This window comes from Gekko japonicus, unplaced genomic scaffold (assembly GCF_001447785.1).
Source record: "Gekko japonicus isolate JY-2015 unplaced genomic scaffold, Gekko_japonicus_V1.1 scaffold656, whole genome shotgun sequence".
In the NCBI taxonomy this organism is placed as follows: Eukaryota; Metazoa; Chordata; class Lepidosauria; order Squamata; family Gekkonidae; genus Gekko; species Gekko japonicus.
In genome coordinates this window covers 331,025-352,026 of record NW_015168067.1, presented here as the reverse complement: position 1 = coordinate 352,026, position 21,002 = coordinate 331,025, and the positions used below count along the sequence as shown (strand labels likewise).

The 21,002-nt window shown below is 43.4% G+C and overlaps 1 protein-coding gene across 2 annotated transcripts in view; it reads right to left on the bottom strand.

The window, feature by feature from the left end:
• SLC44A1 (solute carrier family 44 (choline transporter), member 1) overlaps window positions 1–21,002 on the bottom strand; it is a 93,200-nt gene that overhangs the window by 11,478 nt on the left and 60,720 nt on the right. For both annotated transcript variants that reach the window (XM_015414576.1, XM_015414575.1), the window contains exons 8-13: window positions 14,224–14,363; window positions 9,833–10,019; window positions 9,278–9,443; window positions 7,099–7,255; window positions 6,113–6,196; window positions 3,423–3,560 (exon numbers count right to left, since the gene is read on the bottom strand). In XM_015414576.1, the coding sequence (XP_015270062.1) occupies window positions 3,423–3,560; window positions 6,113–6,196; window positions 7,099–7,255; window positions 9,278–9,443; window positions 9,833–10,019; window positions 14,224–14,363 (872 nt within the window). The remainder of the gene's footprint in view (window positions 1–3,422; window positions 3,561–6,112; window positions 6,197–7,098; window positions 7,256–9,277; window positions 9,444–9,832; window positions 10,020–14,223; window positions 14,364–21,002) is intronic.

Here is a 21,002-nt window from a genome sequence, read left to right as displayed (position 1 = left end):
CTGCTTCAATCTATATGCTGGTGAGCCTAAGCTACAAAGCAGAGCTGGGTTAATAGGGCAGCAGTATGTAACTAACATTAAGAGAAAGGTTTCTGCAGCACTAGTTTTGATAACATACTATTGTGTTATTTTTGGCCATATGAAAAACATGTCATCCCCCCCCACCCCCCCCCCCCCCGGCCAAGCCCTTCATGGAACATGTCAAATCCATTCAAAGCAACCCTCAGTACACTCTTCAGTTTCCCTTGAGGCCATTAGATCTAATTATTCGCTCACTCCTACTGCAACTCATTGATTTGTTTATTTGTGGGCTTACAAAGTCTCCACTTGGAAGTTCAACTAGATGAAGTGTGAATTAATGCACAGCGAGCAGAACACGGGGGGAAATTGTGACTGGGCCCACAAAGCCATGAAGGGGCTTTGGATATATTTGTCTGATGACAGGTATATACAGCCAGTGTGACATAGTGGTCAGAGTGTCGGACTAGGATCCGGGAGGCCCAGGTCTGAATCTCCACTCTGCCAGGGAGGCTTGCTGGGTGACTTTGGGCCAGTCACACACACCCTAACCTACCTTAAAACGCTGTTGTGAGGATAACACGGAGGAGAGAAGAATGATGTAAAACACTCTGGGTCTCCACCAGGGGAGAAAGTAAATAAATAAGCAGTTAAAACCAACAGATTCTTAAATTTTGTATGTAGATACACATATATACATACACAGGGGGATAAAATGTGCGCATGGACATGCTTTACTCACTAGCTACCTATTAGCAAGATGAACATGAAACTATCAGACATTTCAGAAACAGAAGATGAGTTTGGGGAGACAGATGAGGCCCAATGTCGAAACATTTAACTGTGTATATAAAATACAGCTCCCTTTCACTCCTCAACATGATCCGCTCCTATGTTCTTCCACTCTACCTTCCTAGTTATGTTGACCAAAATAGCTGGGTTCACTCATACCCGGCTCCTATTTACAATCTAAAGTGGAGCATAAGAGGTAGGGCTGTATGCATGGCATGATTCTGCAGGTAGACAATTCAATTTCCTGAGAATCTCAGCTTTCACTTAAAGGTGGGGGAGCATGTTTTTAGCCCTTATGGCTGTAATGATGCACTTGAGAGAGTGTGAACAATGCCTCTGAAATCTCAGCAGCCAGAACAGTGGCTGAATAAAACTGTCAGTGGATAATATCCAGTACCATGCCTGGGACTCTTGCTCCTGCCAACATAAGAACATAAGAGAAACAAATGTTGGATCAGGCCAATGGCCTATCCAGTCCCAACACTCTGTCACACAGTGGCCAAAGATACCAGGTGCCATCAGGAGGTCCAGCAGTGGGGCCAGAACACTAGAAGCCCTCCCACTGTTGAACCCCCAAGCACCAAAAATACAGTGTATCACTTGCCCCAGAGTTCCTATCTATACCTTGTGGCTAATAGCCACTGATGGATCTCTGCTCCATATGCTTATCTAATTCCCTCTTGAAGTCGTCCATGCTTGTAGCCACCACCACCTCCTGTGGCAGTGAATTCCATATGTTAGTCATTCTTTGGGTGAAGAAGTACTTCCTTTTATCTGTTCAAACCCGACCGCTCAGCAATTTCATTGAGTGCCCATGAGTTCTTGTATTGCGAGAAAGGGAGAAAAGTACTTCTTTCTCTACCTGCTCTATTCCCTGCATAATCTTATAAACCTTGATCTTGTCACCCCTCAGCCGTCGTTTCCCCAAGCTAAAGAGCCCCAAGCGCTTTAACCTTTCTTCATAGGGAAAGTGTTCCAACCCTTTTATCATTCTAGTTGCCTTTTTCTGCACTTTTTCCAGTGCTATAATATCCTTTCTGAGGTGTGGTGACCAGAATTGCACACAGTACTCCAAATGAGGTCACACCATACAGGAGCATTATGATACTGGCTGATTTGTTTTCAATTCCCTTCCTAATAATCCCCAGCAATGCATTGGTCTTTTTTACTGCAGTTGCACACTGTCTCGACATTTTCAGTGAGTTATCTACTATGACTCCAAGGTCTCTCTCTTCGCCAGTCTCTGCCAGTTCGGACCCCATCGATGTGTGTTTATAGTTATGATTTTTGGCTCCAGTGTGCATCACTTTGCACTTGGCCACACTGAACCCCATTTGCCGTGTTGATGCCCACTCTCCCATCCTCGACAGATCCCTTTGGAGTGCCTCACAATCCTCCCTGGTTTTCACCACCCTGAACAACTTTGTGTCATTCACAAATTTAGCTACTTCACTGCTTACTCCCAACTCCAAATCTTTAATGAACAATAACATTGCCCTATAACAACAGGGGGGCTGGCATGCCCAGGCAGAAGTTTTGGACAGCGTAGCGGGAGACCGCGCCACTGAGACAGCTGGCCACCAAATTTGGGTGGTTGTTCCCATCTTGGATGATTAGGTATAGCACCGCATTAGAGGAAGGTTTTATTGTGATTTTAAATATTGTATTCTACTATATGTTTTATTGTATTTTACACTCGGCTTTGCCGCATGTGAGCCGCCCTGAGCCTTTGGGAGGGCGGGATATAAATCAAACTAATAAATAAATAAATAAAAGTTAAAAAGCATTGGACCGAGTACTGATCCCTGCGGTATCCCACAGCTTACCACCCTCCACTGAGAAAATTGCCCATTTATACTCACTCTCTGTTTCCAATTAATTAGCCAGTTTTTGATCCACAAAAGGACTTGTCCTTTTATCCCGTGACTATTGAGCTTACTTAGGAGCCTTTGATGAGGAACTTTATCAAAAGCTTTCTGGAAGTCAAGGTAAACAACCTCTGTTGGGCCTTCCTTGTCCACATGTTTGTTCAAAGAACACTAACAGGTTAGTGAGACAAGATCTTCCTTTACAGAAACCATGCTGAGTTTTTGTTCATCAATGTGCCTACTAATTCTTTCCTTAATAACAGTTTCCACCAACTTACCCGGTATTGGCATCAGACTGACTGGCCTGTAATTTCCTGGATCTCCTCTTGAACCCTTCCAGTCCTCAGGAATGGAGGCAGATTTTAATGAAAGATTACATATTTTTGTCAGGAGATCCACAAGTTCACATTTGAGTTCTTTCAGAACTCTCGGATGTATGCCATCTGGGCCTGGTGATTTATCAGTTTTTAAGTTGTCTACCAGTTGTAGGACCTCCTCTCTTGTCACCTCAATCTGACACAGGTCTTTCAACACCCCTCCCAAAGTCAACGGTTCTGGAGTGGGCAAGCACTTATCATCATGATTAACAGATCCAGAACAGATCATGCTTTTAAAAATCTGAAGGAATTACACAAGTTTGCTCAATGCTGTTTTGCGATTTTTTTATTGTTTGAAGTACACACCACCCTGGATGCATGTAAAGCAAAGAAGAATATTTGAAGAGAGCTCCCAACTCAAGCCTACCTTTCCTAGAAATAGCATGAAGTCTCCCACTGTGTTTATGGCAGCCACACGCAACGCGTTCTCCACTAGTATCACAAAGGCATCCTTTGCTGAGGTGCAGAAGTTGGTGCTGTTGATAGCTGTGGCCGTGTATGCATTCTGGGAAGAGGAGAACAAAAAACACTTTTCATGCACTTCTGCTCAAATCCAGCCTTCCCACATCCTTCCCAGATTATCAAAATGAAAAACATATTCCTCAACTTCTCCACGGCACGAACAGCACAGTCTTGTGCAAATCTGATAAACAGAGCAAATGGGTATCCTAGATGAAACAGGGAACAGAATTTTATGCCTGGCCCTTGTGCAGATAGAACATGATGCAGCAGGTGTTTAACTGTCTCCAGGCACAGCCCTGCTTCTGTCTGTACATTTGCACATTTCTGTACTGGATGTCTAATGCTGGAGGGGATACTGCCTAGACCATTAGTGCAGGAGACACCTTTGCAGTACATATCAAGATATATACGGTGTACAAGGTACGCTACTCAGAATACTTTAGAAGTATGCAGAAAAGGACAAAACTTGCTAGATGCCCAGATCTCAAATTATCTTCCAGCTTGGTATCTAGCAACCCAACTCCTGATGCAGAACACAGTAGAGTCACATTTTGGTATATTTAACAGGATTTCTTAAATATTCTAATAAAACCCCCCCCCCAAATGACTAACAGCTCTGAAAATCTGAAGATTTTCATTTGACAGAATTTGAACCAATTCAGGCAGGATGGAGCTGCCCCAATGGTGTTAGCTTTGTGGAATGCCTAATGCATACCATCCCTAAGTATGCTAAGTATAAACAAATAAATTACATAAAGAATCTGAACCTAGAAAGACCAAAAAAAAACCCCACCAGACTAGATGGAAAAAAACCAGAACTTTTCCTCTCAGCTTAGGGGTAAACATTGTATTCACAAGCAGTCCTCAAATCAGAATTTCTAATCTACCAAACTAAACTGTTTGGCAACAGCCAAAGACTCAATAAACCTCTGCTCTCTTGTATGGGGAGCAAGCAGGCACCTGGCATGCTAGCATATTGGGCTGGTGGGCTGCATTTAACTTGATTAGGAGCCTCGGGAATTTATTCTGACTCTACTGAAAATGATCCAGTATTTTCGCTACCTCCTCATGTTTCAAAACCCTACAAAAGGGTGGCTTGAGATTTTGCCTTACAACATTGTAAGGCTGGCTGAATTAGATTATCCCATTAGCTCTTGTGGGTTATAACTGGCGAAGTATCTTTCACTGCTGCTGGCAGTGTTACAGGATAAAAGTCTGTCCAAATATTTGAAACTTAATCTGTGCAATGGAATGTGCATCCAGAAGCCATCAGTCCATGTTGGCAAGTCCCCCCTCCTCCAAATCCTAACATGTTGATCTTGCTATAGTTAACAGAGACACTTATTGAGCATAACTAATAATGTCTTACATTCTGTAATGATTATCTATCTACTGCTTGCATATGTCACCTTCAGTTAATGCTAAGGTCGCATTGCATGTTAACTCCATGCAAGCGGATTCAAGAAGTCAATGGTAACAAGATTCCCCCAGTTAAGAAAAGAGCACTATTGCATAAGACTGAATTAACATCTAGTGGATATAACAGAGGGGCAGTGGCATTAAGGTATTTTAACCATCCTGCATTTCTGAGGGTATAGTAAGACGTTACACGATGGGTCCTGATCTTTTCTTTTTAACCCAAGATGGAATAGAGGGATGAGCATTTTACTAGAATAGAGTGAAGAACAAATAGATCTGAGAAACAGAACATAGAGGAACACCAGTATAGAAAGCCACTCGAAAGATATAAGAATTAGAATGAGTTTTAGCAAAAGGGGGAAACCGTTAAAGACAACACAACACTCAGAGGAAATCTTTTACAAACAGGTATGGCTATTGGCAGCCTACAGCAATTCACAGCAGGTTTCTTTCTTTTTTTTTAAGTACCCATAAGGTACACTTTTATTATTTTTCATATTATACACCACCAAACAAACATACTACATAACAAACATCCACTTACACACATAAAACATACAAAGAGATCAGTATATTTTCTTATAACTCTATTACCATATTTAAAGAATTTCTATAAATTTGCTTTAAGTTTCGGTATACTCTTATCTTTTTATTAGCATGGTTTCTATTTAACTTAAAAAGATTAATAATACCAAAAATTTCATTACTTTAAGCCATGCATTTATATTGTACCAATCATACAGTTTTTCACAGCAGGTTTCTTTCAAGGAAATCAGTGATAGACAATTATGGATGCTCATTTTCTAAAATGTGTGATCCTTAAATACAAAAAAAAAAGCTACAAATTTCACTCTGGCTGCAGTAAGCACGAACTGTGATAGGCCTCTGCTCAATCACAATGGGCCTGTGCTCAACCAGTACACAAATCTGATTGCATCTCTTATGACTCCTCATCCAAAACATTAAATTTGTTCTCAGTTACAGCTGAGGAGCCTTTAAGGGATTATAAAAGCACCTTAATTTCTCCAAAGGACTATATCTGCTGCATCTGAACGTTAGCAAGCACCACGAAGGGAAATATTTCATCCTCGGGTTGAAAGACGGTTTCCAAAAGAAGCTGAAGTTAAACTTGGCAACCTTTGGGAAAAAAAAGCACCAGATTATTTGAAATCTTACCTGATTTAAGTAAGTCAGGCACTTTTCTAGACACCAAAGGCAGCAAATGCAGGCTTTCAGAATACATCTAGCGCAGGCATTTTCCTAGGAGGAAAAGAATCCCAGAAGAAAGAGTCAAGGGGTCAAGCAAACACCAAAGGGTCCGAGCCATGGGACACAAGACACTTAAATGGCAACATGTTTGAAGTGCCACTCTCCCCTTTGCACATGCAGTGCCTTGTGCAGAGAGTTCAGAACCCATTTTCAATTTTATGCTCCCTGCAGCTCAACAGCTACACGGGGCCAAGCCACACATGTGGACCAGCTGCCTTTTCTCTCCAGGTAATCCCTCCTGTGGAGAGAATCACACAGGAAAAACGTCAGCACAAAACCAGGCTACACGCAGAGACAGCTGGCAGCTCTTCTACGACAGCGATGTCCGCAGAAATGACTGCTGCGATTGCAGACATGGCTGCGGGCTGTCTCACTGTATTGCCTGTATTACCGTAAGGTGTCTTTGCTCAATCTCAAACATGTGAAAAACTGTGTGGAGGCCAAAAACAAAAGTGGTTGGTTTTCATGTGTGAATTGGCCCACGTATCACAATGGTCTAGATCTATGGGCCATCTAGCCTAGAGGCTGGCCTCTGGTGGCAATTCACTGTTCAGTTTCTAGAATAAAATAGTTGTAACCCAGTCAACTCAGCACCCAAGAACTGCCCATCAGGAGCAACACAGCAGGGGGGGGGGGAAGCTGAACAGCTGTTGCTGCTGCAAGGAAACAATCAGCCCAAATCACTTCCCCACTTGCACACGTGGATTTGTCCATGGAATCCAACCCACCTAATGTCTAAGAAGCCTTATTTTACTTAAAAGTGAGAATAGGGCAGTTCTTCACCTTTTCCCAGCATTCTGGCCACACCTTTCAAATCCAGTCCCTATTTAAATTCTTTCAGTGTGCAGTTTCGCTGAACAACCTTGCTTATACAGTAAAGTTTTCCCTCTTACTTTTCCTTTGACTTGGGTATGAATATACATGAGTATCATCCTCGGAATCTTCACCAAGGTAATAATAAAAGACCCTTTAGCCACAGTCCCCAGGTGGTAACAGATCAGGCGATTGACAGACGCCAGAATAGGTGTGAATGGCAGATTCCTTTTTTCTCTGCAGAGAAATTTTTAAAACAAACAGCAAGAACGGTGAGCATCAGAAGACAAAAACAGGTATATTATTATTTTATTATTATTATTTATTTGATTTGTTAATCACCCTATCCCAGCTTACGCCGGGCTCTGCGTGATATACAAGGTGGCATAATGCCATAAAAATATACAAAACATTAAAATTCAGTGTACAATCTGATAAAACTAAGAGAACCAGAATAAAAAGATCCAAGATAGCATCCCGGGGGGGGGGGAAGAAGGGCACTGGTGACTTTATTCAGGGGTCATCTTGAATTGAGAATGGCCCTACATGCAGACTTCCTGGGGTGGTCAGTTCTGCAACTACTCAGCCCCCTGATAAAGGTTGCTCTGTAGCAAGCCCCAGAGACCAAGAATACCTTGTAAAGCACCAGGAAACAGAAAATAAAGGAATTCACAATTAATATGCAAAAACGACCTAGTAGTGTTGTTAGAAGACGTGTGGGGATGGAAAAGGAATTATGGGGGGAGGGCCTGGACCCCACTGTACATGAGTGGTTAGAGGACCTTACTGCTCACCACCCACAGCCAGATTCTCTATGGCAGTGCTGCCACCACTGGGGCGATCTTAAATATAGAGGACCCTTTGCCATCACCCTGGGTTGACTTCAGCATGTGTGTTATGTGTGTATATTTAAGGGCTTCCACATTTCCGTGGGGCAAGCCTCCTCTCCTTCTCTGAGTGGCGTGTATCTCTAGAATGGTCGGCTGCTGGCAACATGTAACCCACCCCAATCTCTCCATTATAGATCATTTGTTAACAGTTCTATTTTTATAATCTCACATACACACACACAAGGTAAAAGGTAAAGGTTTCCCTTGCACACACAAAGGGGGAGGTAAAGTTTTGGAAAAATACAGAACAACAGAAGTACACCTTCTGGCTAGCAAAACTTTTACAGCAGCTAGCTTGTATCCTTCTCCTTCGGCTAAGGAGCAGGAAAGACAGTTCATCCCTAGGTACAGAGTCTGATAGCTAGCTACTGATGGATGGACCTAACTAGTGGACAGCTGACAATGGGCTCTCCCATTCCCTGTTTGTGACTCTGGGAAGGTGGGATGTCTGTTCTTATCTAATATTAAAGTGGCATTCCAATTCAAAATTTCTACCCACAGAAATTTGGCCAATGAGCTATTCCAGAGGCCAGGTGTGGTTTTGTACCCAGAATTTTTGGGGCCTGGATGCAAAGCTCATGGGCTGCATGAAAGGGAGGCGAGAGGTGAAAAGACCAGAGAAGACTCTCCTGTGCTCTTTAGGGTTGACATCCTTGTGACATGCTAGAGAGATCTCTAGTATCCTTGAGTCCAAGGCAACTATCTCACGCAGGAGAACGGAGTCTGGTTTAATTTTTATTTGTTTTTTGGATGAGCGAAGATCCACACAGAAAACTGTCTTTTCTGCCTTAAGAATAGTATTATTGTCATGAAATGTTTTATCTACCGCAGCGTTAGCTCCTCTCGGGTGTTTCCTTGTTCAGTTTGTCTTTATAGATCACATCACAGTCATCCCCTGTTGGCTTCACAAGGGGCTCCAAAGCCCCACTTCATTAGCAGAAAAGTATTTTCATTTCACACAATCCAATCTTTCAGATGTGTTTTGGCAGCAAAACAAAGGAGCTAATACAAATCAGTAGAAATCTCAAAAAGAGGCAAACCAACTTAATTGATCTATTATCATTCAAAACACTGCAGGTCCCTGAAAAGGTCTGCAACTGGCTTTTAAATATTATACCCTTTTAAAAGACAGCAACAGTTAAAGATCAAGGTAAAAACTGGCCGATCCTTTGTTTCAGAAGCATCTTTATAAAGATTTCCGAAATAGTCTGAGACAAAGTATTACAGGTTTTTTTGTAATCTGCACATTTCACTGTTCTGCCTTTCAGTTTAGTCTTCTCATCTCATTATACACACAGTTCCTATCCCCAGTCCTTTTGAGAGTTTAGCAGCCCAGCCTCTCGCCATTCAGCCGCCCCAGAGCTCTCACCTTGTAAAATAATATGTCACAACAGCTCCTGCTACAGTCATCTGCTGACAGGCGAGAATAAATTCACTGATCCAAACTAGCCCCACAATGTGGTACCACCACATGTATCTCTGGAGGCCTGCAACCTGGTACTCGACAAAACCTTGTTCGTTTCCTATGGGGCTACCTAGAATCAGAAACAAGAAAGCATTTGAAATATTCATTCTACAAGAGCACAGCATCTGTAATGCAGGCACAGAAATAACATTGCCAGTTTAGGAATGCCTTATTGTTTTAACAAGGCAGTTCTTTCTGCAGCAGTTATACTGCTGCCACTCTGGCACTTCCCACAAACACCCAGATACAGTTCTCAATCAGACCATTAATCAAAATCAACCTTCGTAAATTTACAAGAAAACCCTATGCATTGGTTTTCTACATTGTCTTAAATGATTATTGTAAAGCAGGCTTTCAATTTGCCATATTTCATTTAATTCAACAAACAGATGAAGGCACAGTGATATTTTTCTTACATTACAAAAAAAGAAATCCAGAAATTACATAGGAACTACATACCGGTGGTACCTAAGAAGAGCAAAACCATGATCCAGTAGATCCAAAAGAGTATGAGGGCAAAGAAAGTCCAAAATGGCTGGAAGACTAGAAGTGGCAGGTGAATGAAGACCTTGCCAGCCACGTGGAACAAGGCAATGGTGAGAGCTACTCGTTTACGCATAACTAACATTATCAATAGTAGGATAACCTGTGAAAGAAAGAAAATGCATGCTATAATTTTAAACAAACTTATCAATAGGGGAAAGTCCACTGCAGGGTAAACACAGAAAATATGTCTCCCATCTACAACTTCAAAATTTAAGTGTGTTGGAATTCAATACAAAATGTACAAGTCCTGACTCTTCTAGCCACCTGTCAATATACAACCTTTCTATACATTGGAAGGGGATACTTAGGCCCTTTCCACACATGTAGAGGAGTCCTGTATGAGAGGAATACAACCAGCTGTAACCTTCAGATGGAAACACAGCCCATCCCAGTTCCAGTGACTGAATCTATACGATATAAAGTGCTTGTCATCTTCAGAGGTACACCCAAAATTGTAATGTTTGAATGAGACAATGTGGGAACTGGCTTTCAGACTGATCAGACTGCTGGCTAAAACCTTGCTTTCCCTTATTGACTACAACCCAAACAACACAAGAGAAATTGCACGGATGTGACTGAGAATAATATTTCTAACAGTCATGCTCAAGAGTTTGTTAGTTAAAAATGTGATTTAAAAACACAGCCATTTTACTTATGTACTTAAAACATATATTGCTTCTTTAGAGATCTATGAAAATGCTGTGTGGTTGTGACAGGGTACCCTAAGGGAAGTTATTATCATGGATGAGAGCAGGAGGGGAACCGATTCGTCTTAGGGAGGAGCTTACATTTATTGATAATGACTGTGTTTGTGGTGGCACCAGGTGGGGGAAAAGGCATCCTGCCAGAAAGGCATAGTTTTCACTTAAAGGTAAAGGTTCCCCTTGCTCGAAAGCCAGTCAAATCTGACTCTAGGGGGCAGTGCTCATCTCCGTTTAAAAAAAATTGTTATTTTTCATGTTTGGGTATACTGACCCCCCCAAAAAATTGGTATTTCCTTATATTCCCATACTGATATTGGGATTCAGAAAATAATTGGGAAACCTGAATTTATTCGGCATCAATCTAGTCTATGGGGACCAGTCCATTGTTTCCAATAAGGGGTTTTTCAAGTGGGGGGGGGGGGACACGGTCCCTTTAAATGCCTTCTCCTAGCTGCAGCATGACTCCACGCCGCGGCAAGTGAACTCCAAAGGCAAAATGCAAAATGCCTGTGGAGTTCATTCCAAAGGCATTTAGGTGGGCAGGTGAACTCTGAAAGCATTTAAACTTTAAATGCCTTGCTGAGAGATCACTCTGTTATACCCTCAGCTCCATTATAGCCTTTGGGGACCATTTCCCATAGGCTATAAATGGAGAATCGATCTGGTGTCTGGGGGGCTGTTTTTTTTTTGAGGAAGATGCACCAAATTTGTAGTATAGCTGCTGGTGCCTCTCTTCAACCCTCCCCCCCAAGTTTTAAAAGGTTGGGTCCAGAGGATCCAATTTGGTGTAGTGGTTAAGTGTGCGGACTCTAATCTGGGAGAGCCGGGTTTGATTCCCCACTCCTCCACTTGCACCTGCTGATGTGACCTTGGGTCAGTCACAAGCTCTGGCACAGCTGTCCTTGAAAAAGAGCAGTTTGTGTCAGAGTTCTCTCAGCCCCACCCACCTCACAGGGTGTCTGTTGTGGGGAGGGGAAGGGAAAGGAGTTTGTAAGCCACTCTGAGACACCTTTGGGTAGTGAAGGGCGGGGTATAAATCCAATCTCTTCTTCTTCTTCTTCTTCTTCTTCTATGGGCCCCCAATGGAGGAAAAAAGGCGTGTAAAGTGATGCGGTCCCTTTAGATGCCTGAGTTCACTTGCCGAGTTGTGCTGCCCCTGCCGTGCAACTCAGCTTCTCCAAGGTTCTCCAATAATTTTGGCTTTTATTTGGGACCCCCTATTCGTTAGGCAATCAGATTAGATTAGAGCTCCAGTTGGCCCAGGCTGTCAGAACCCAAGAGTCAGCTGGCTAAAATCCTTTTACAAATGTGGGATGGAGAACTGAAAAGCAGCTGTTCTTTCTGGGTATGTGTAACTGTGAAGTATGACCATGCAAAGGACTGCATTCTCCTTATGCATACAATGTCTAAATCTTCCAATGGAGAAGGAAGATCAGCTGTTCAGGTACTGTAAAAGTTCCAAGTTAGATTAGCAATTTTCTTCTGTTTCATTTATTTTATTAGGTAACACCATAGTTCCGTAGCCTGTATTCTCTCCAGTGTTATGCTAACACAGAACAAAGCTTGCACATGCTAAGAACAAAGCTCATTTTCTGAAGGGCAACTTCATATGTCATGTCTTCTACACAGACTTTATCTGTGCACATCACTGTATGTACTAATTACAAATGTGCATGCCCATGTGTTAGAAAGTTGTGCTTTAAGGGAGCAGCTCCCAAAGCACTGGTATGCACAGTTAAATCAACACAAAGAGGTATGTCGTCCCCCCGGACATAAGAGAATCCAATGTTGGATCAGGCCAATGGCCCATCTAGTCCAACACTCTATCACACAGTGGCCAAAAAAATCGGCCGGTTTCAACACTCTGTCACACAGTGGCCAAAAAAAATTGGCCGGTTTCAATCTGGGCAGGTTAATAGAGAGGGCTGAGGTGATGTAGCTTCAGAGCTTTTTGGCTGACGCTTCCAGTTTAGATCCCTTCCAGTCTGGCTGTCGCCCTGGTCACAGGATGGAGACAGCACTGGTCGCCCTCACAGACAATCTCCGGAGGCATATGGATCAAGGCGGATCAGCAGTGCTTTTGTTGTTGAACCTGTCGACCGCATTCGACACGGTCGACAATCAGCTACTGGCCCACCGCCTCGCCAACATTGGAATCCAGGGGCTTGCCTTGCAATGGTTTGTCTCCTTTCTCCAAGATCTGGGACAAAGGGTGGCGCTGGGGGAACAGCTTTCCCAGAGGCACCCACTTGACTGTGGAGCACCTCAGGGGGCGGTGCTGTCCCCAATGTTGTTTAACATCTACATGCGCCCCCCTTGCCCAGATTGCACGGAGACACGGGTTGGGATGTCACCAGTATGCTGATGACACCCAGCTCTATCTGCTGTTGGGCGGCCGGTCTGACTCCAAACTGGAAGATATTGACCGGATGTTACAAGACGTGGCTGGTTGGCTTAGACTGAGCAGACTGAAACTGAATCCGATGAAGACGGAGGTCCTGTGCCTGAGCTGGGGCAGATCAGAGGTGGGGATTCCACTCCTGACCTTCAATGGGGCTCCGTTGGTGCCAGCGCTGGAGGCAGTGATGGCCCCAGGCGAGGATACATTCTGCTCCCCCCCTGTGCAGGGTGAGCTGGGGGCGGGGGCTGGAGCTGCAGCGGGCGGGCTGAGGGGGCAAGCTCCAAATGCATGCGGGGGGCAGGATCGCTCGAGGGGAGGGGGCTTGTGCCAGGCTGCAAAAGGAGCTCCAAAGAGACCGCGGGGGCAGAAAATGGCGAGCGGCACTTTCCCATTGTCCCAGGCTGTTCCCCATGCCTGTCCCCCCCGCCTCCTTCTCTTTCTGTCTGGGGGGCTGCAAAGAGGGGAGTCTCTTACCAGGGACGGAGCAAGAAGCCAGCAATGGAGGCTTCCTGTGCGGGGTGAGGAGGGAACGAGGCTGGCCAGAATGGCGCCCTCGTCGAGCCGTCACCCTAGGCAACAGTCTAAAATTTAACAATAACGGGCCGGCCCTGGACGGAGGTTAGGAGTTTGGGAGTGCTCCTAGATGCCTCCTTAACAATGGAGGCCCAGGTAGTAGCCACTGCCAAGTCGGCCTTTTACCATCTTCAGCTGATTAGGCAGTTGGTTCCCTTCCTTGAACACAACGACTTGGCAACGGTGATCCATGCGATGGTCACCTTGAAATTCAAAGCAGCCTGAGCCAGCCATATAACATCAGATCGGGATCGACCACTAGGATGGCATTGAAGTCTAAGCGCCATCCCAAATTGTAACATTAGACTGATATCTGTTTAATGGTATTGGATTATTACTTGTTAGCACATTTTAAAGTGTAATTGTGATGGTTTTATGTATTATACTATTTATTGCTGTTTTTATTCTGTTGTAAGCTGTCCTGAGCTGGCCATGGCTGGGGGTGGGGGGTGTACAAGTTTGATAAATAAATAAATAAATAAAAATACCAGGTGCCATCAGGAGGTCCAGCAGTGGGGCCAGGACACTAGATGTCCTCCCACTGTTGCCCCCCAAGCACCCCTTCCTCATATTGTCAAGCTTTATGTCTAAAGGAGCCTTTAATTCAACAGCCACTGAATACTTACTGTGAAGACTGTAGCTGCAATGGCATAGATCAGGAGGGCCTGACGATTGTCTTTGGCTATTTGAAGCTGATCAACAGTAAGAGTGTCACTGGGAGACATTCGCTGTTTCGCATACAACCACCACAATACTCCTGTGCCACCTGTTTTTCATATAGAAAAATATATACTGTATTTCTAATCTCACAACAGATGTATTACATGGATTGAATGGCGCTCTGACTCCCGAGCAGGTGGCTGATTGAAGAAGGCATTTCTTTCCAAAGTTTCTTAAAAGAAATATGTCACTTCTCAATAACCAGAAAGAACAAAGGAAAGGCAGAAGTAGCTGCCTAAGAAATCAAATGGAGGAGAAAAGCCTTATTGTCTCCTGTATGGTAACCAGGATTGCCTTTTTCTTATCATTCTTTCTGTTTGTTGACATTGGCCAACAAGGCCAAGCTTTGAGTTTTACCCAGAGGTAAAATAAGAGAGGATGCAGCAAGGCATTTTTCAGTTGAGACTGTTCTCTGAAACTCTGGCGAGGAAGGATCAGTTCACCTCCTACCTGTATATTATTTAATCCCCACCTGAATTTTTTTTGGTTAAGTGATAACCTGGTTGGAGGCAAGGAGCCATTTAAAGCAACAGACAGTAATTTTACTTCCAAATATTGTCTTCAGAAAATTATATGGCACTTTTTTTAGTATTCTGGTATAGTCGAAACCGCAAGTGGAAAATTCTGAAAATATCTTCTCCCATACCCAAGTGAGCGTAACCATACATCTTAACACTGGCCCTTCTAAGCCCTAACTTCAGTGGATTGTTTCTATCTAACACCAATTCACTGTTAGATCACAAACTCCAGCAGCTTGCAACGCATTGTCTCTAACCCAGGGGGAATGCTATAGCCCTTTTCTAGATGTTCTCTTCTTCCACTCTCCTGGCTGTTGCTGTGATAGCAGCAGAGTTGGTAGGACTCATCTCCCCCTTCTGCCCACCTTCCTTGTGTCTTAAACAGAACTAATGCAGAATTCAGGGGATCTGGGAAATGTAGTTTTCCAAGGAATCCTTAGTATGGAGTTTGTGGGAAAGAAAATGGAAGCCACCTTATGTTCCCATCAACGACAGAGTTACCAAGCTGTGCTTGGAAAATTACTTCTGCTATTGGAGTCTAAGACAAAACTGCCAACTCTGAGTAGTAGTCACCATCTGCTCCTCAGCTTCACTGCTGTGAGTACTCAATTTCTTTTGTTAAAAATCTTTAACCAAAGGCCTCATGCTACAATGCACAGCGCAGACAAGATTTCGGTAAGCTTGCTACTAATGCATCCATGCCATCAGGACAAACTCAAATCAATACCACTTTTGTAATTACTGTGTTTCCCTTCTCTGCTTTTTTGCACTTTTGAACCTCACACAGTATTCAATGCTACCATGGTTCTGAACCGGACTTTATTTTGCTTTAATGTAATTGGATGTCTCCTGCTTCAGCCGAATAAAGAACAGTAATGCTTAATAATGGCCAAATTGATATTGTTCCCAAGGGCATAGCTTTAGCATCTCTCAGTGTAACAAAAGTTAAATCAAATCAATTGATCCCTAGGTGTTGAGTGTTTTTAAGGAAGCAGCAACAGCCAAGAAAGGTGCCAGCACCCCAACCACCCCGTTTATATTTTCTACCAATTCTTTGTCTTATCTGTGAAAGCTCTTTCAGGTTCACGCCTTTAAATCAGCCTGTGAATCCACCAATTCCTATTAATTCTCTTGTCCTTTGATATGCTATAGTTCCTGGCTCAGGCAAATAATACAGTTTTTTTTTTAAGTATCCACAGAGCCCTGTCTCCTAATCATTCACTTTCCACATTTTCCCACTTTGCTACCATCTTTTCCAAACCTGGGTTCGTGTGAATTTTTTTTGAAAGGCTACAATCATTTTGGAACAAAATTAGAGTCCATTAGCACCTGAAATAGCCAACAACACTTTCCAGGGTATAAGCTTTTGTGAGCCAAGGATCGTTTTGTGTCTGATGAAGTGACCTCTGAATGACGAAAGCTTTTGTTTTTGTCACCAAGTCACAGCTGACTTATGGCAACCCTGTGGGGTTTTGAAGGCAAGAGGTGTTCAGAGGTGGCTTGTCATTGCCCGCCTCTGCTTAGTGACCCTGGCATGCTTTGGTGGTCTCCCATCCAAATACTATCCAGGGCTGACCCTGCTTAGTTTCCAAGATCTGACCAGATCAGGCTAACCTGGGCTATCCAGGTCAGGTCACATTTACACATATGAAAGTTTATACCATGTAAAATTTTGTTCATCTTTAAGGTGCTACCAGACTCAAAGTTTGTTCTGTTATTAAGACTAACACACCTACCCACCTGAAACAGTCATTTTGGAAAGATCACCCAAATGCACAGTCAAGTGCACATCTTTGGAGGTCATGCCAAAATGATAACACTTTTCTTGCCCCAGCCTCCCGGGGCCACCACTTCCCACCAGGACACTGGGGGAGGCGGTGGGTCTTTCAGGTTTCTTATAGAGTCAGAAGTTACTAGACCACAATAGCATAATAACATTGTAACAATATAATGCCTACTAGCACATTTGAATTCCCAGCTTTCATTTTTTAAAACCACAAGTCTCTTGCCCTTCTTGTGGTGGAGAGAAGGAGAAAAGCCCCCTTATTATCTCCACAAAGGCTAGAGATTTACACTGTTTTTAAAAAATGCAGGCTGGGAATTCAGCAGAATTGGTATATTGTGTCAACAGATCATTATAACATTTCTGCACTATAGTGATCCAGAAATGGCCAATTAAAAAAGAAAGCCCCCCAAAGCTCTCTGATGGTGATGGCAGTGGAAATTGGTGGCCACAGGGCTAAGGCAAGGGAACGCCTAGGAAAATTATTGTGCAGATGCTCTGTTGCTGCTGCAAATTCACAGTAGCAGTGGGAGCCACAGGGAACATTGTTGTCATGTAGATGCAGCTAAAGACCATTCGGAAGCTGCTTTACCAAGATAGGAAGGCTATCTTTTGGCCTGCCTCCCGCTGAGTTTGCGACAAAAGGGAAGTAAGGTATGATGAACACAAACACTCCTGATTATTTAACCGTGACTATGCAATCAGGAGCAGCCTGCATGACCACACTTCCTCCCCAACCTCCTTCTGCAGCATGGTGATCCCCCCCATAAGCATTACATCATTGGCACCAACAGTAACCAAAGTCAAGGCAGTCCCAGATTCCCAGCATAAACTAAGTTAAACTCCCAGTTTTAAATCCAGGTTAAGCAGGAGCCCTGGTTACCCTTCACGGTGAGTAACAATAGTGCCAGTGTAATATTTAATATTTAAAGCAGATGGAAGGGGAAGTCCATGGTTTTGTGATCTACTTCTCATTCGCTGATTCACGGCTGAGAAGTTTACATGACTATTTCTTCTGGAAAGAGTAGAGAAAAAAACACACACCAAGATTCTAATTATCTGCCCTCCTGACGTGATCCATTTTAATATTCTTGCCTGTGATTAAAATTTGCCCAACAAATTTGTTTTTGCCCCCTGACAACTGTCCCCACCTCTAGTCAGTTCATCAGTATCTCTTGCTGGATTTTATAGTCTTTGCCAGAAGTTCCACATTTACAACTGACCAGACTGTACTGGGTTTTTGAGACCTCCAAGGTAAACATCATACCTTATTCAAGAATCTTGGAAACATCTGTGCACTTCTGCCATTCCCTGACTGTGCTATTACACAGCAGAAGAACAGCTATGTTTAATAGTTACTCTGCTACTAGACGGCATGGGAGAAAACAGTTATGTTTATCCTTCCCTGACCATAGCTGAACAAATATTTTTTGGATTCTGAGGGTGGGGGAAAGAATATTTTGATACTTTAAAAGCATTTCTAGATTACTTTTAGTGTAATACTAGGAAGAGTTCTGATGCAGCACTAGCATAAATATCCATACATGGGGAGGGGGGAGGAATATAGGTTTGAATGAATAGCTTGCTTGCCAGGGGCCTTTTATTTAAAACAAGGAAGGTACACACTCTGCTACCAGAGAGAGGAAACACACAGCTTACAAATAAATAATGGGAAGGAGGTAGTGTTTATAAAATAACAGGGGATTGTTGCAGAAACAGGTTATTTACCACATTTTCCTATACTCTTTGAAGAGGTATGTGAAATCTGGTGTAGGAATGGCATAAGAAGATGGGCAGAATATGAAGGGGTTTTTTTAAGTAGCTTTTAAAAGTTTGTAAAGTACTGCAAAAGATGGAAAGTGTCATTCGTGCACTACATAATTTGCTTACAGAATTCATTGCCACGTAATATTGCTTACTGGCTCAGGATGCTTTAAAAGGGGATTAGACAAATTAATGGAGAATAAATCCATCAGTGGCTATTATAAATGTTATGTTCCGTTGGGTTGTGTGACTGTACAGATGAATACCAAAAGAACACCAAATTACAGGTAAGCAATCTGCTCTTTTTCATGGCTTCTGTGCATAACACAAATGGGAACAGATTAGCAAACTGACATATCTGGAGGAAGACAAAGTTATAGTCAGATACCAAAGGAAGCATTCCTTTGACCTTTGACATATCACAAAGGTAGAAGGCTGAGATCAGGTGAACATCCTGCTGAGACATGGCTTGGGGACTCCTCTGAGGATGGTGTTATGGTTCTGGTTGGAATGGCCACTAAGACCCCAGAAGCAGCTTGTGAGCCAAGTGAACTTGTGAGCGCATCTTCATGGTGGTTAACACCCAGTGGCTGAAGCATTTTGAAGAGACATTTTGTCCTTTGCTGAGGCCAGAATAGCACAGAGACAGGATAGGGCATTTCCTGAAGGTACTATCCTGTCCAGACAGAATGACAGTGTTCTCTGAACATCCAGTGAATGAAAGGCTCTCTTTCCTCCAGTAACAGATTAGAAAAAGAGATAGGTCAAATTTACTCCTGGTTCAGATGCAAGAAGCCTTCAGCAGAAAATAAATGTTTGGCTTCCGCACTGCTTTGTTTAGGTGAAGATGGAGATAATGAGGGTAACATCATAGAGAGCATATCATACTGGACCTTCTAGCGGAGCATATGGCCATCAAGACGTTTGCCTTCATGGACAACGAACAAAGGTCACAGGTGGCCAGAGGCTCAAAAAGCTTTTCATTGTTTGAGAAATTATAACCTGGAGGTCCAACAATAGAGTAGGAGACAATAGGTTGGTAAAGCCTAGTGTCATCATTCTGGGTTGGGTGAACGCAGATCAACTCTTCAGGTGTAGTCTGGCAACTGAAATATGGTGGCCCGATACACTCTCAGAGAAGAGTACTCCACCCTAAGAGCACAGATTAAGTAGATACCCAAGTACAGAGACAGTGGAACTGGTGAGGGAGTTCTACCCCTGAACAGAGAATCATGGACAGAAGTACTTCCTGTCATAATGGCAACTGGCAGAAGGCAGTCATTCTCCAGGAGGAATGTGGAATTGGGGGAAGTACCTTGGGATGGGGGAAGCAAAACAAGCTACTGCATATCCCTGTTTGATGATAGTCAGGACCAATGTTTTGTTGGTCACAGCCTTTCAATGCAAAAAGATGTTGACAAAGGTGTTGGATAGCAAGAGGTGTGAAGTGTCAGCAGAGAAGCCATCTTACAAGGAATTTTCTAGTTATTTCCAGCTAAGTTCACTGTTCTCTGATTCTCTGTAGGTGTTAGCGCCCCCCCCCACACACACACTGGCAGTAACATGTCAAGGTCATCTACTCAGGCCTGTTAAATTAACTCACACATTTCAGCTGTGAATCTGATATTGGAGGAGGAACTCACTCTCACCCTGGTAATTGGTTGAAAAGGTCAGGATTTTTCTATAGGCTAGCATTTTTCTATAAGTATGGTTAGAGAGAAGAATCATTATTCCCTTTCCCCCCTTTCCTACCTCTCCTTGTTGCCAAGAGGATATATGTATTAGGTTCTGGAACTTTGTAAGAACCAGCTGCACTGTGTCAAGACTCCAGTAAGTAAGTGTAGCTAGCTAGTTTTGTTATTTTTGTGCATTTCACTATATGCCTTGTTTTCTTGAACTTCTTCAATAAAGTTTTCTTTTACCTTGCGGCGTGTGTTACTCCGGGAGCTACTGAGACCAAGCCCAGATAAAGCCTGGCTATGTTACTACACCAAAGCAGGGTCAACCTTGACAGTAAGGGAGGATCAGAGCCAAAGGCTCCCTTTGGAAGCTCCTGACAATTTGGGCTGCTGGGAGCTGAACTGTGGCTTGGGGGAGGTGGACCTGCCTGATACTAAGTGAGACTTTCTGAATTACAAATAGCCCATGAACAACTGGGAAGAGGAAAAGAAAGGAAAGAATTCTTAACTGGAAAACAGAAGAAAAGTTCTGAAAAGCTAGCTCACATTCTGTGATCACGTTCCCTTCTCCCCAGCTCTCAGACACATGTAGAGGCACCGTCTTCAGACATTCGCACCACACAGACTGGGAGTAGGAATCTCCTCTGCTGCTCAGAAGAAACTCCTATTATTGTTAACTTTCTCTATACCTCAATGTAAATGAGGCACAGAGAACAAGTCTGGTTGATGCTGGGCATTCAGAGACATTGGCTCTTGTCAACTAGATTTATGGATGCCAGACCATCATGTGAACAGTGGAGGGGATACTCACAACATGACAGCCCTAGTACATACAGTGAGTGCTTCTAAATTATGCTCCCAGAGGTACGGGGTGCTGATCCTAGCTCCTAATACCATCCGGGTATTCTGAATATAAAGTAGTCTTCCGTATCAAATTTGTT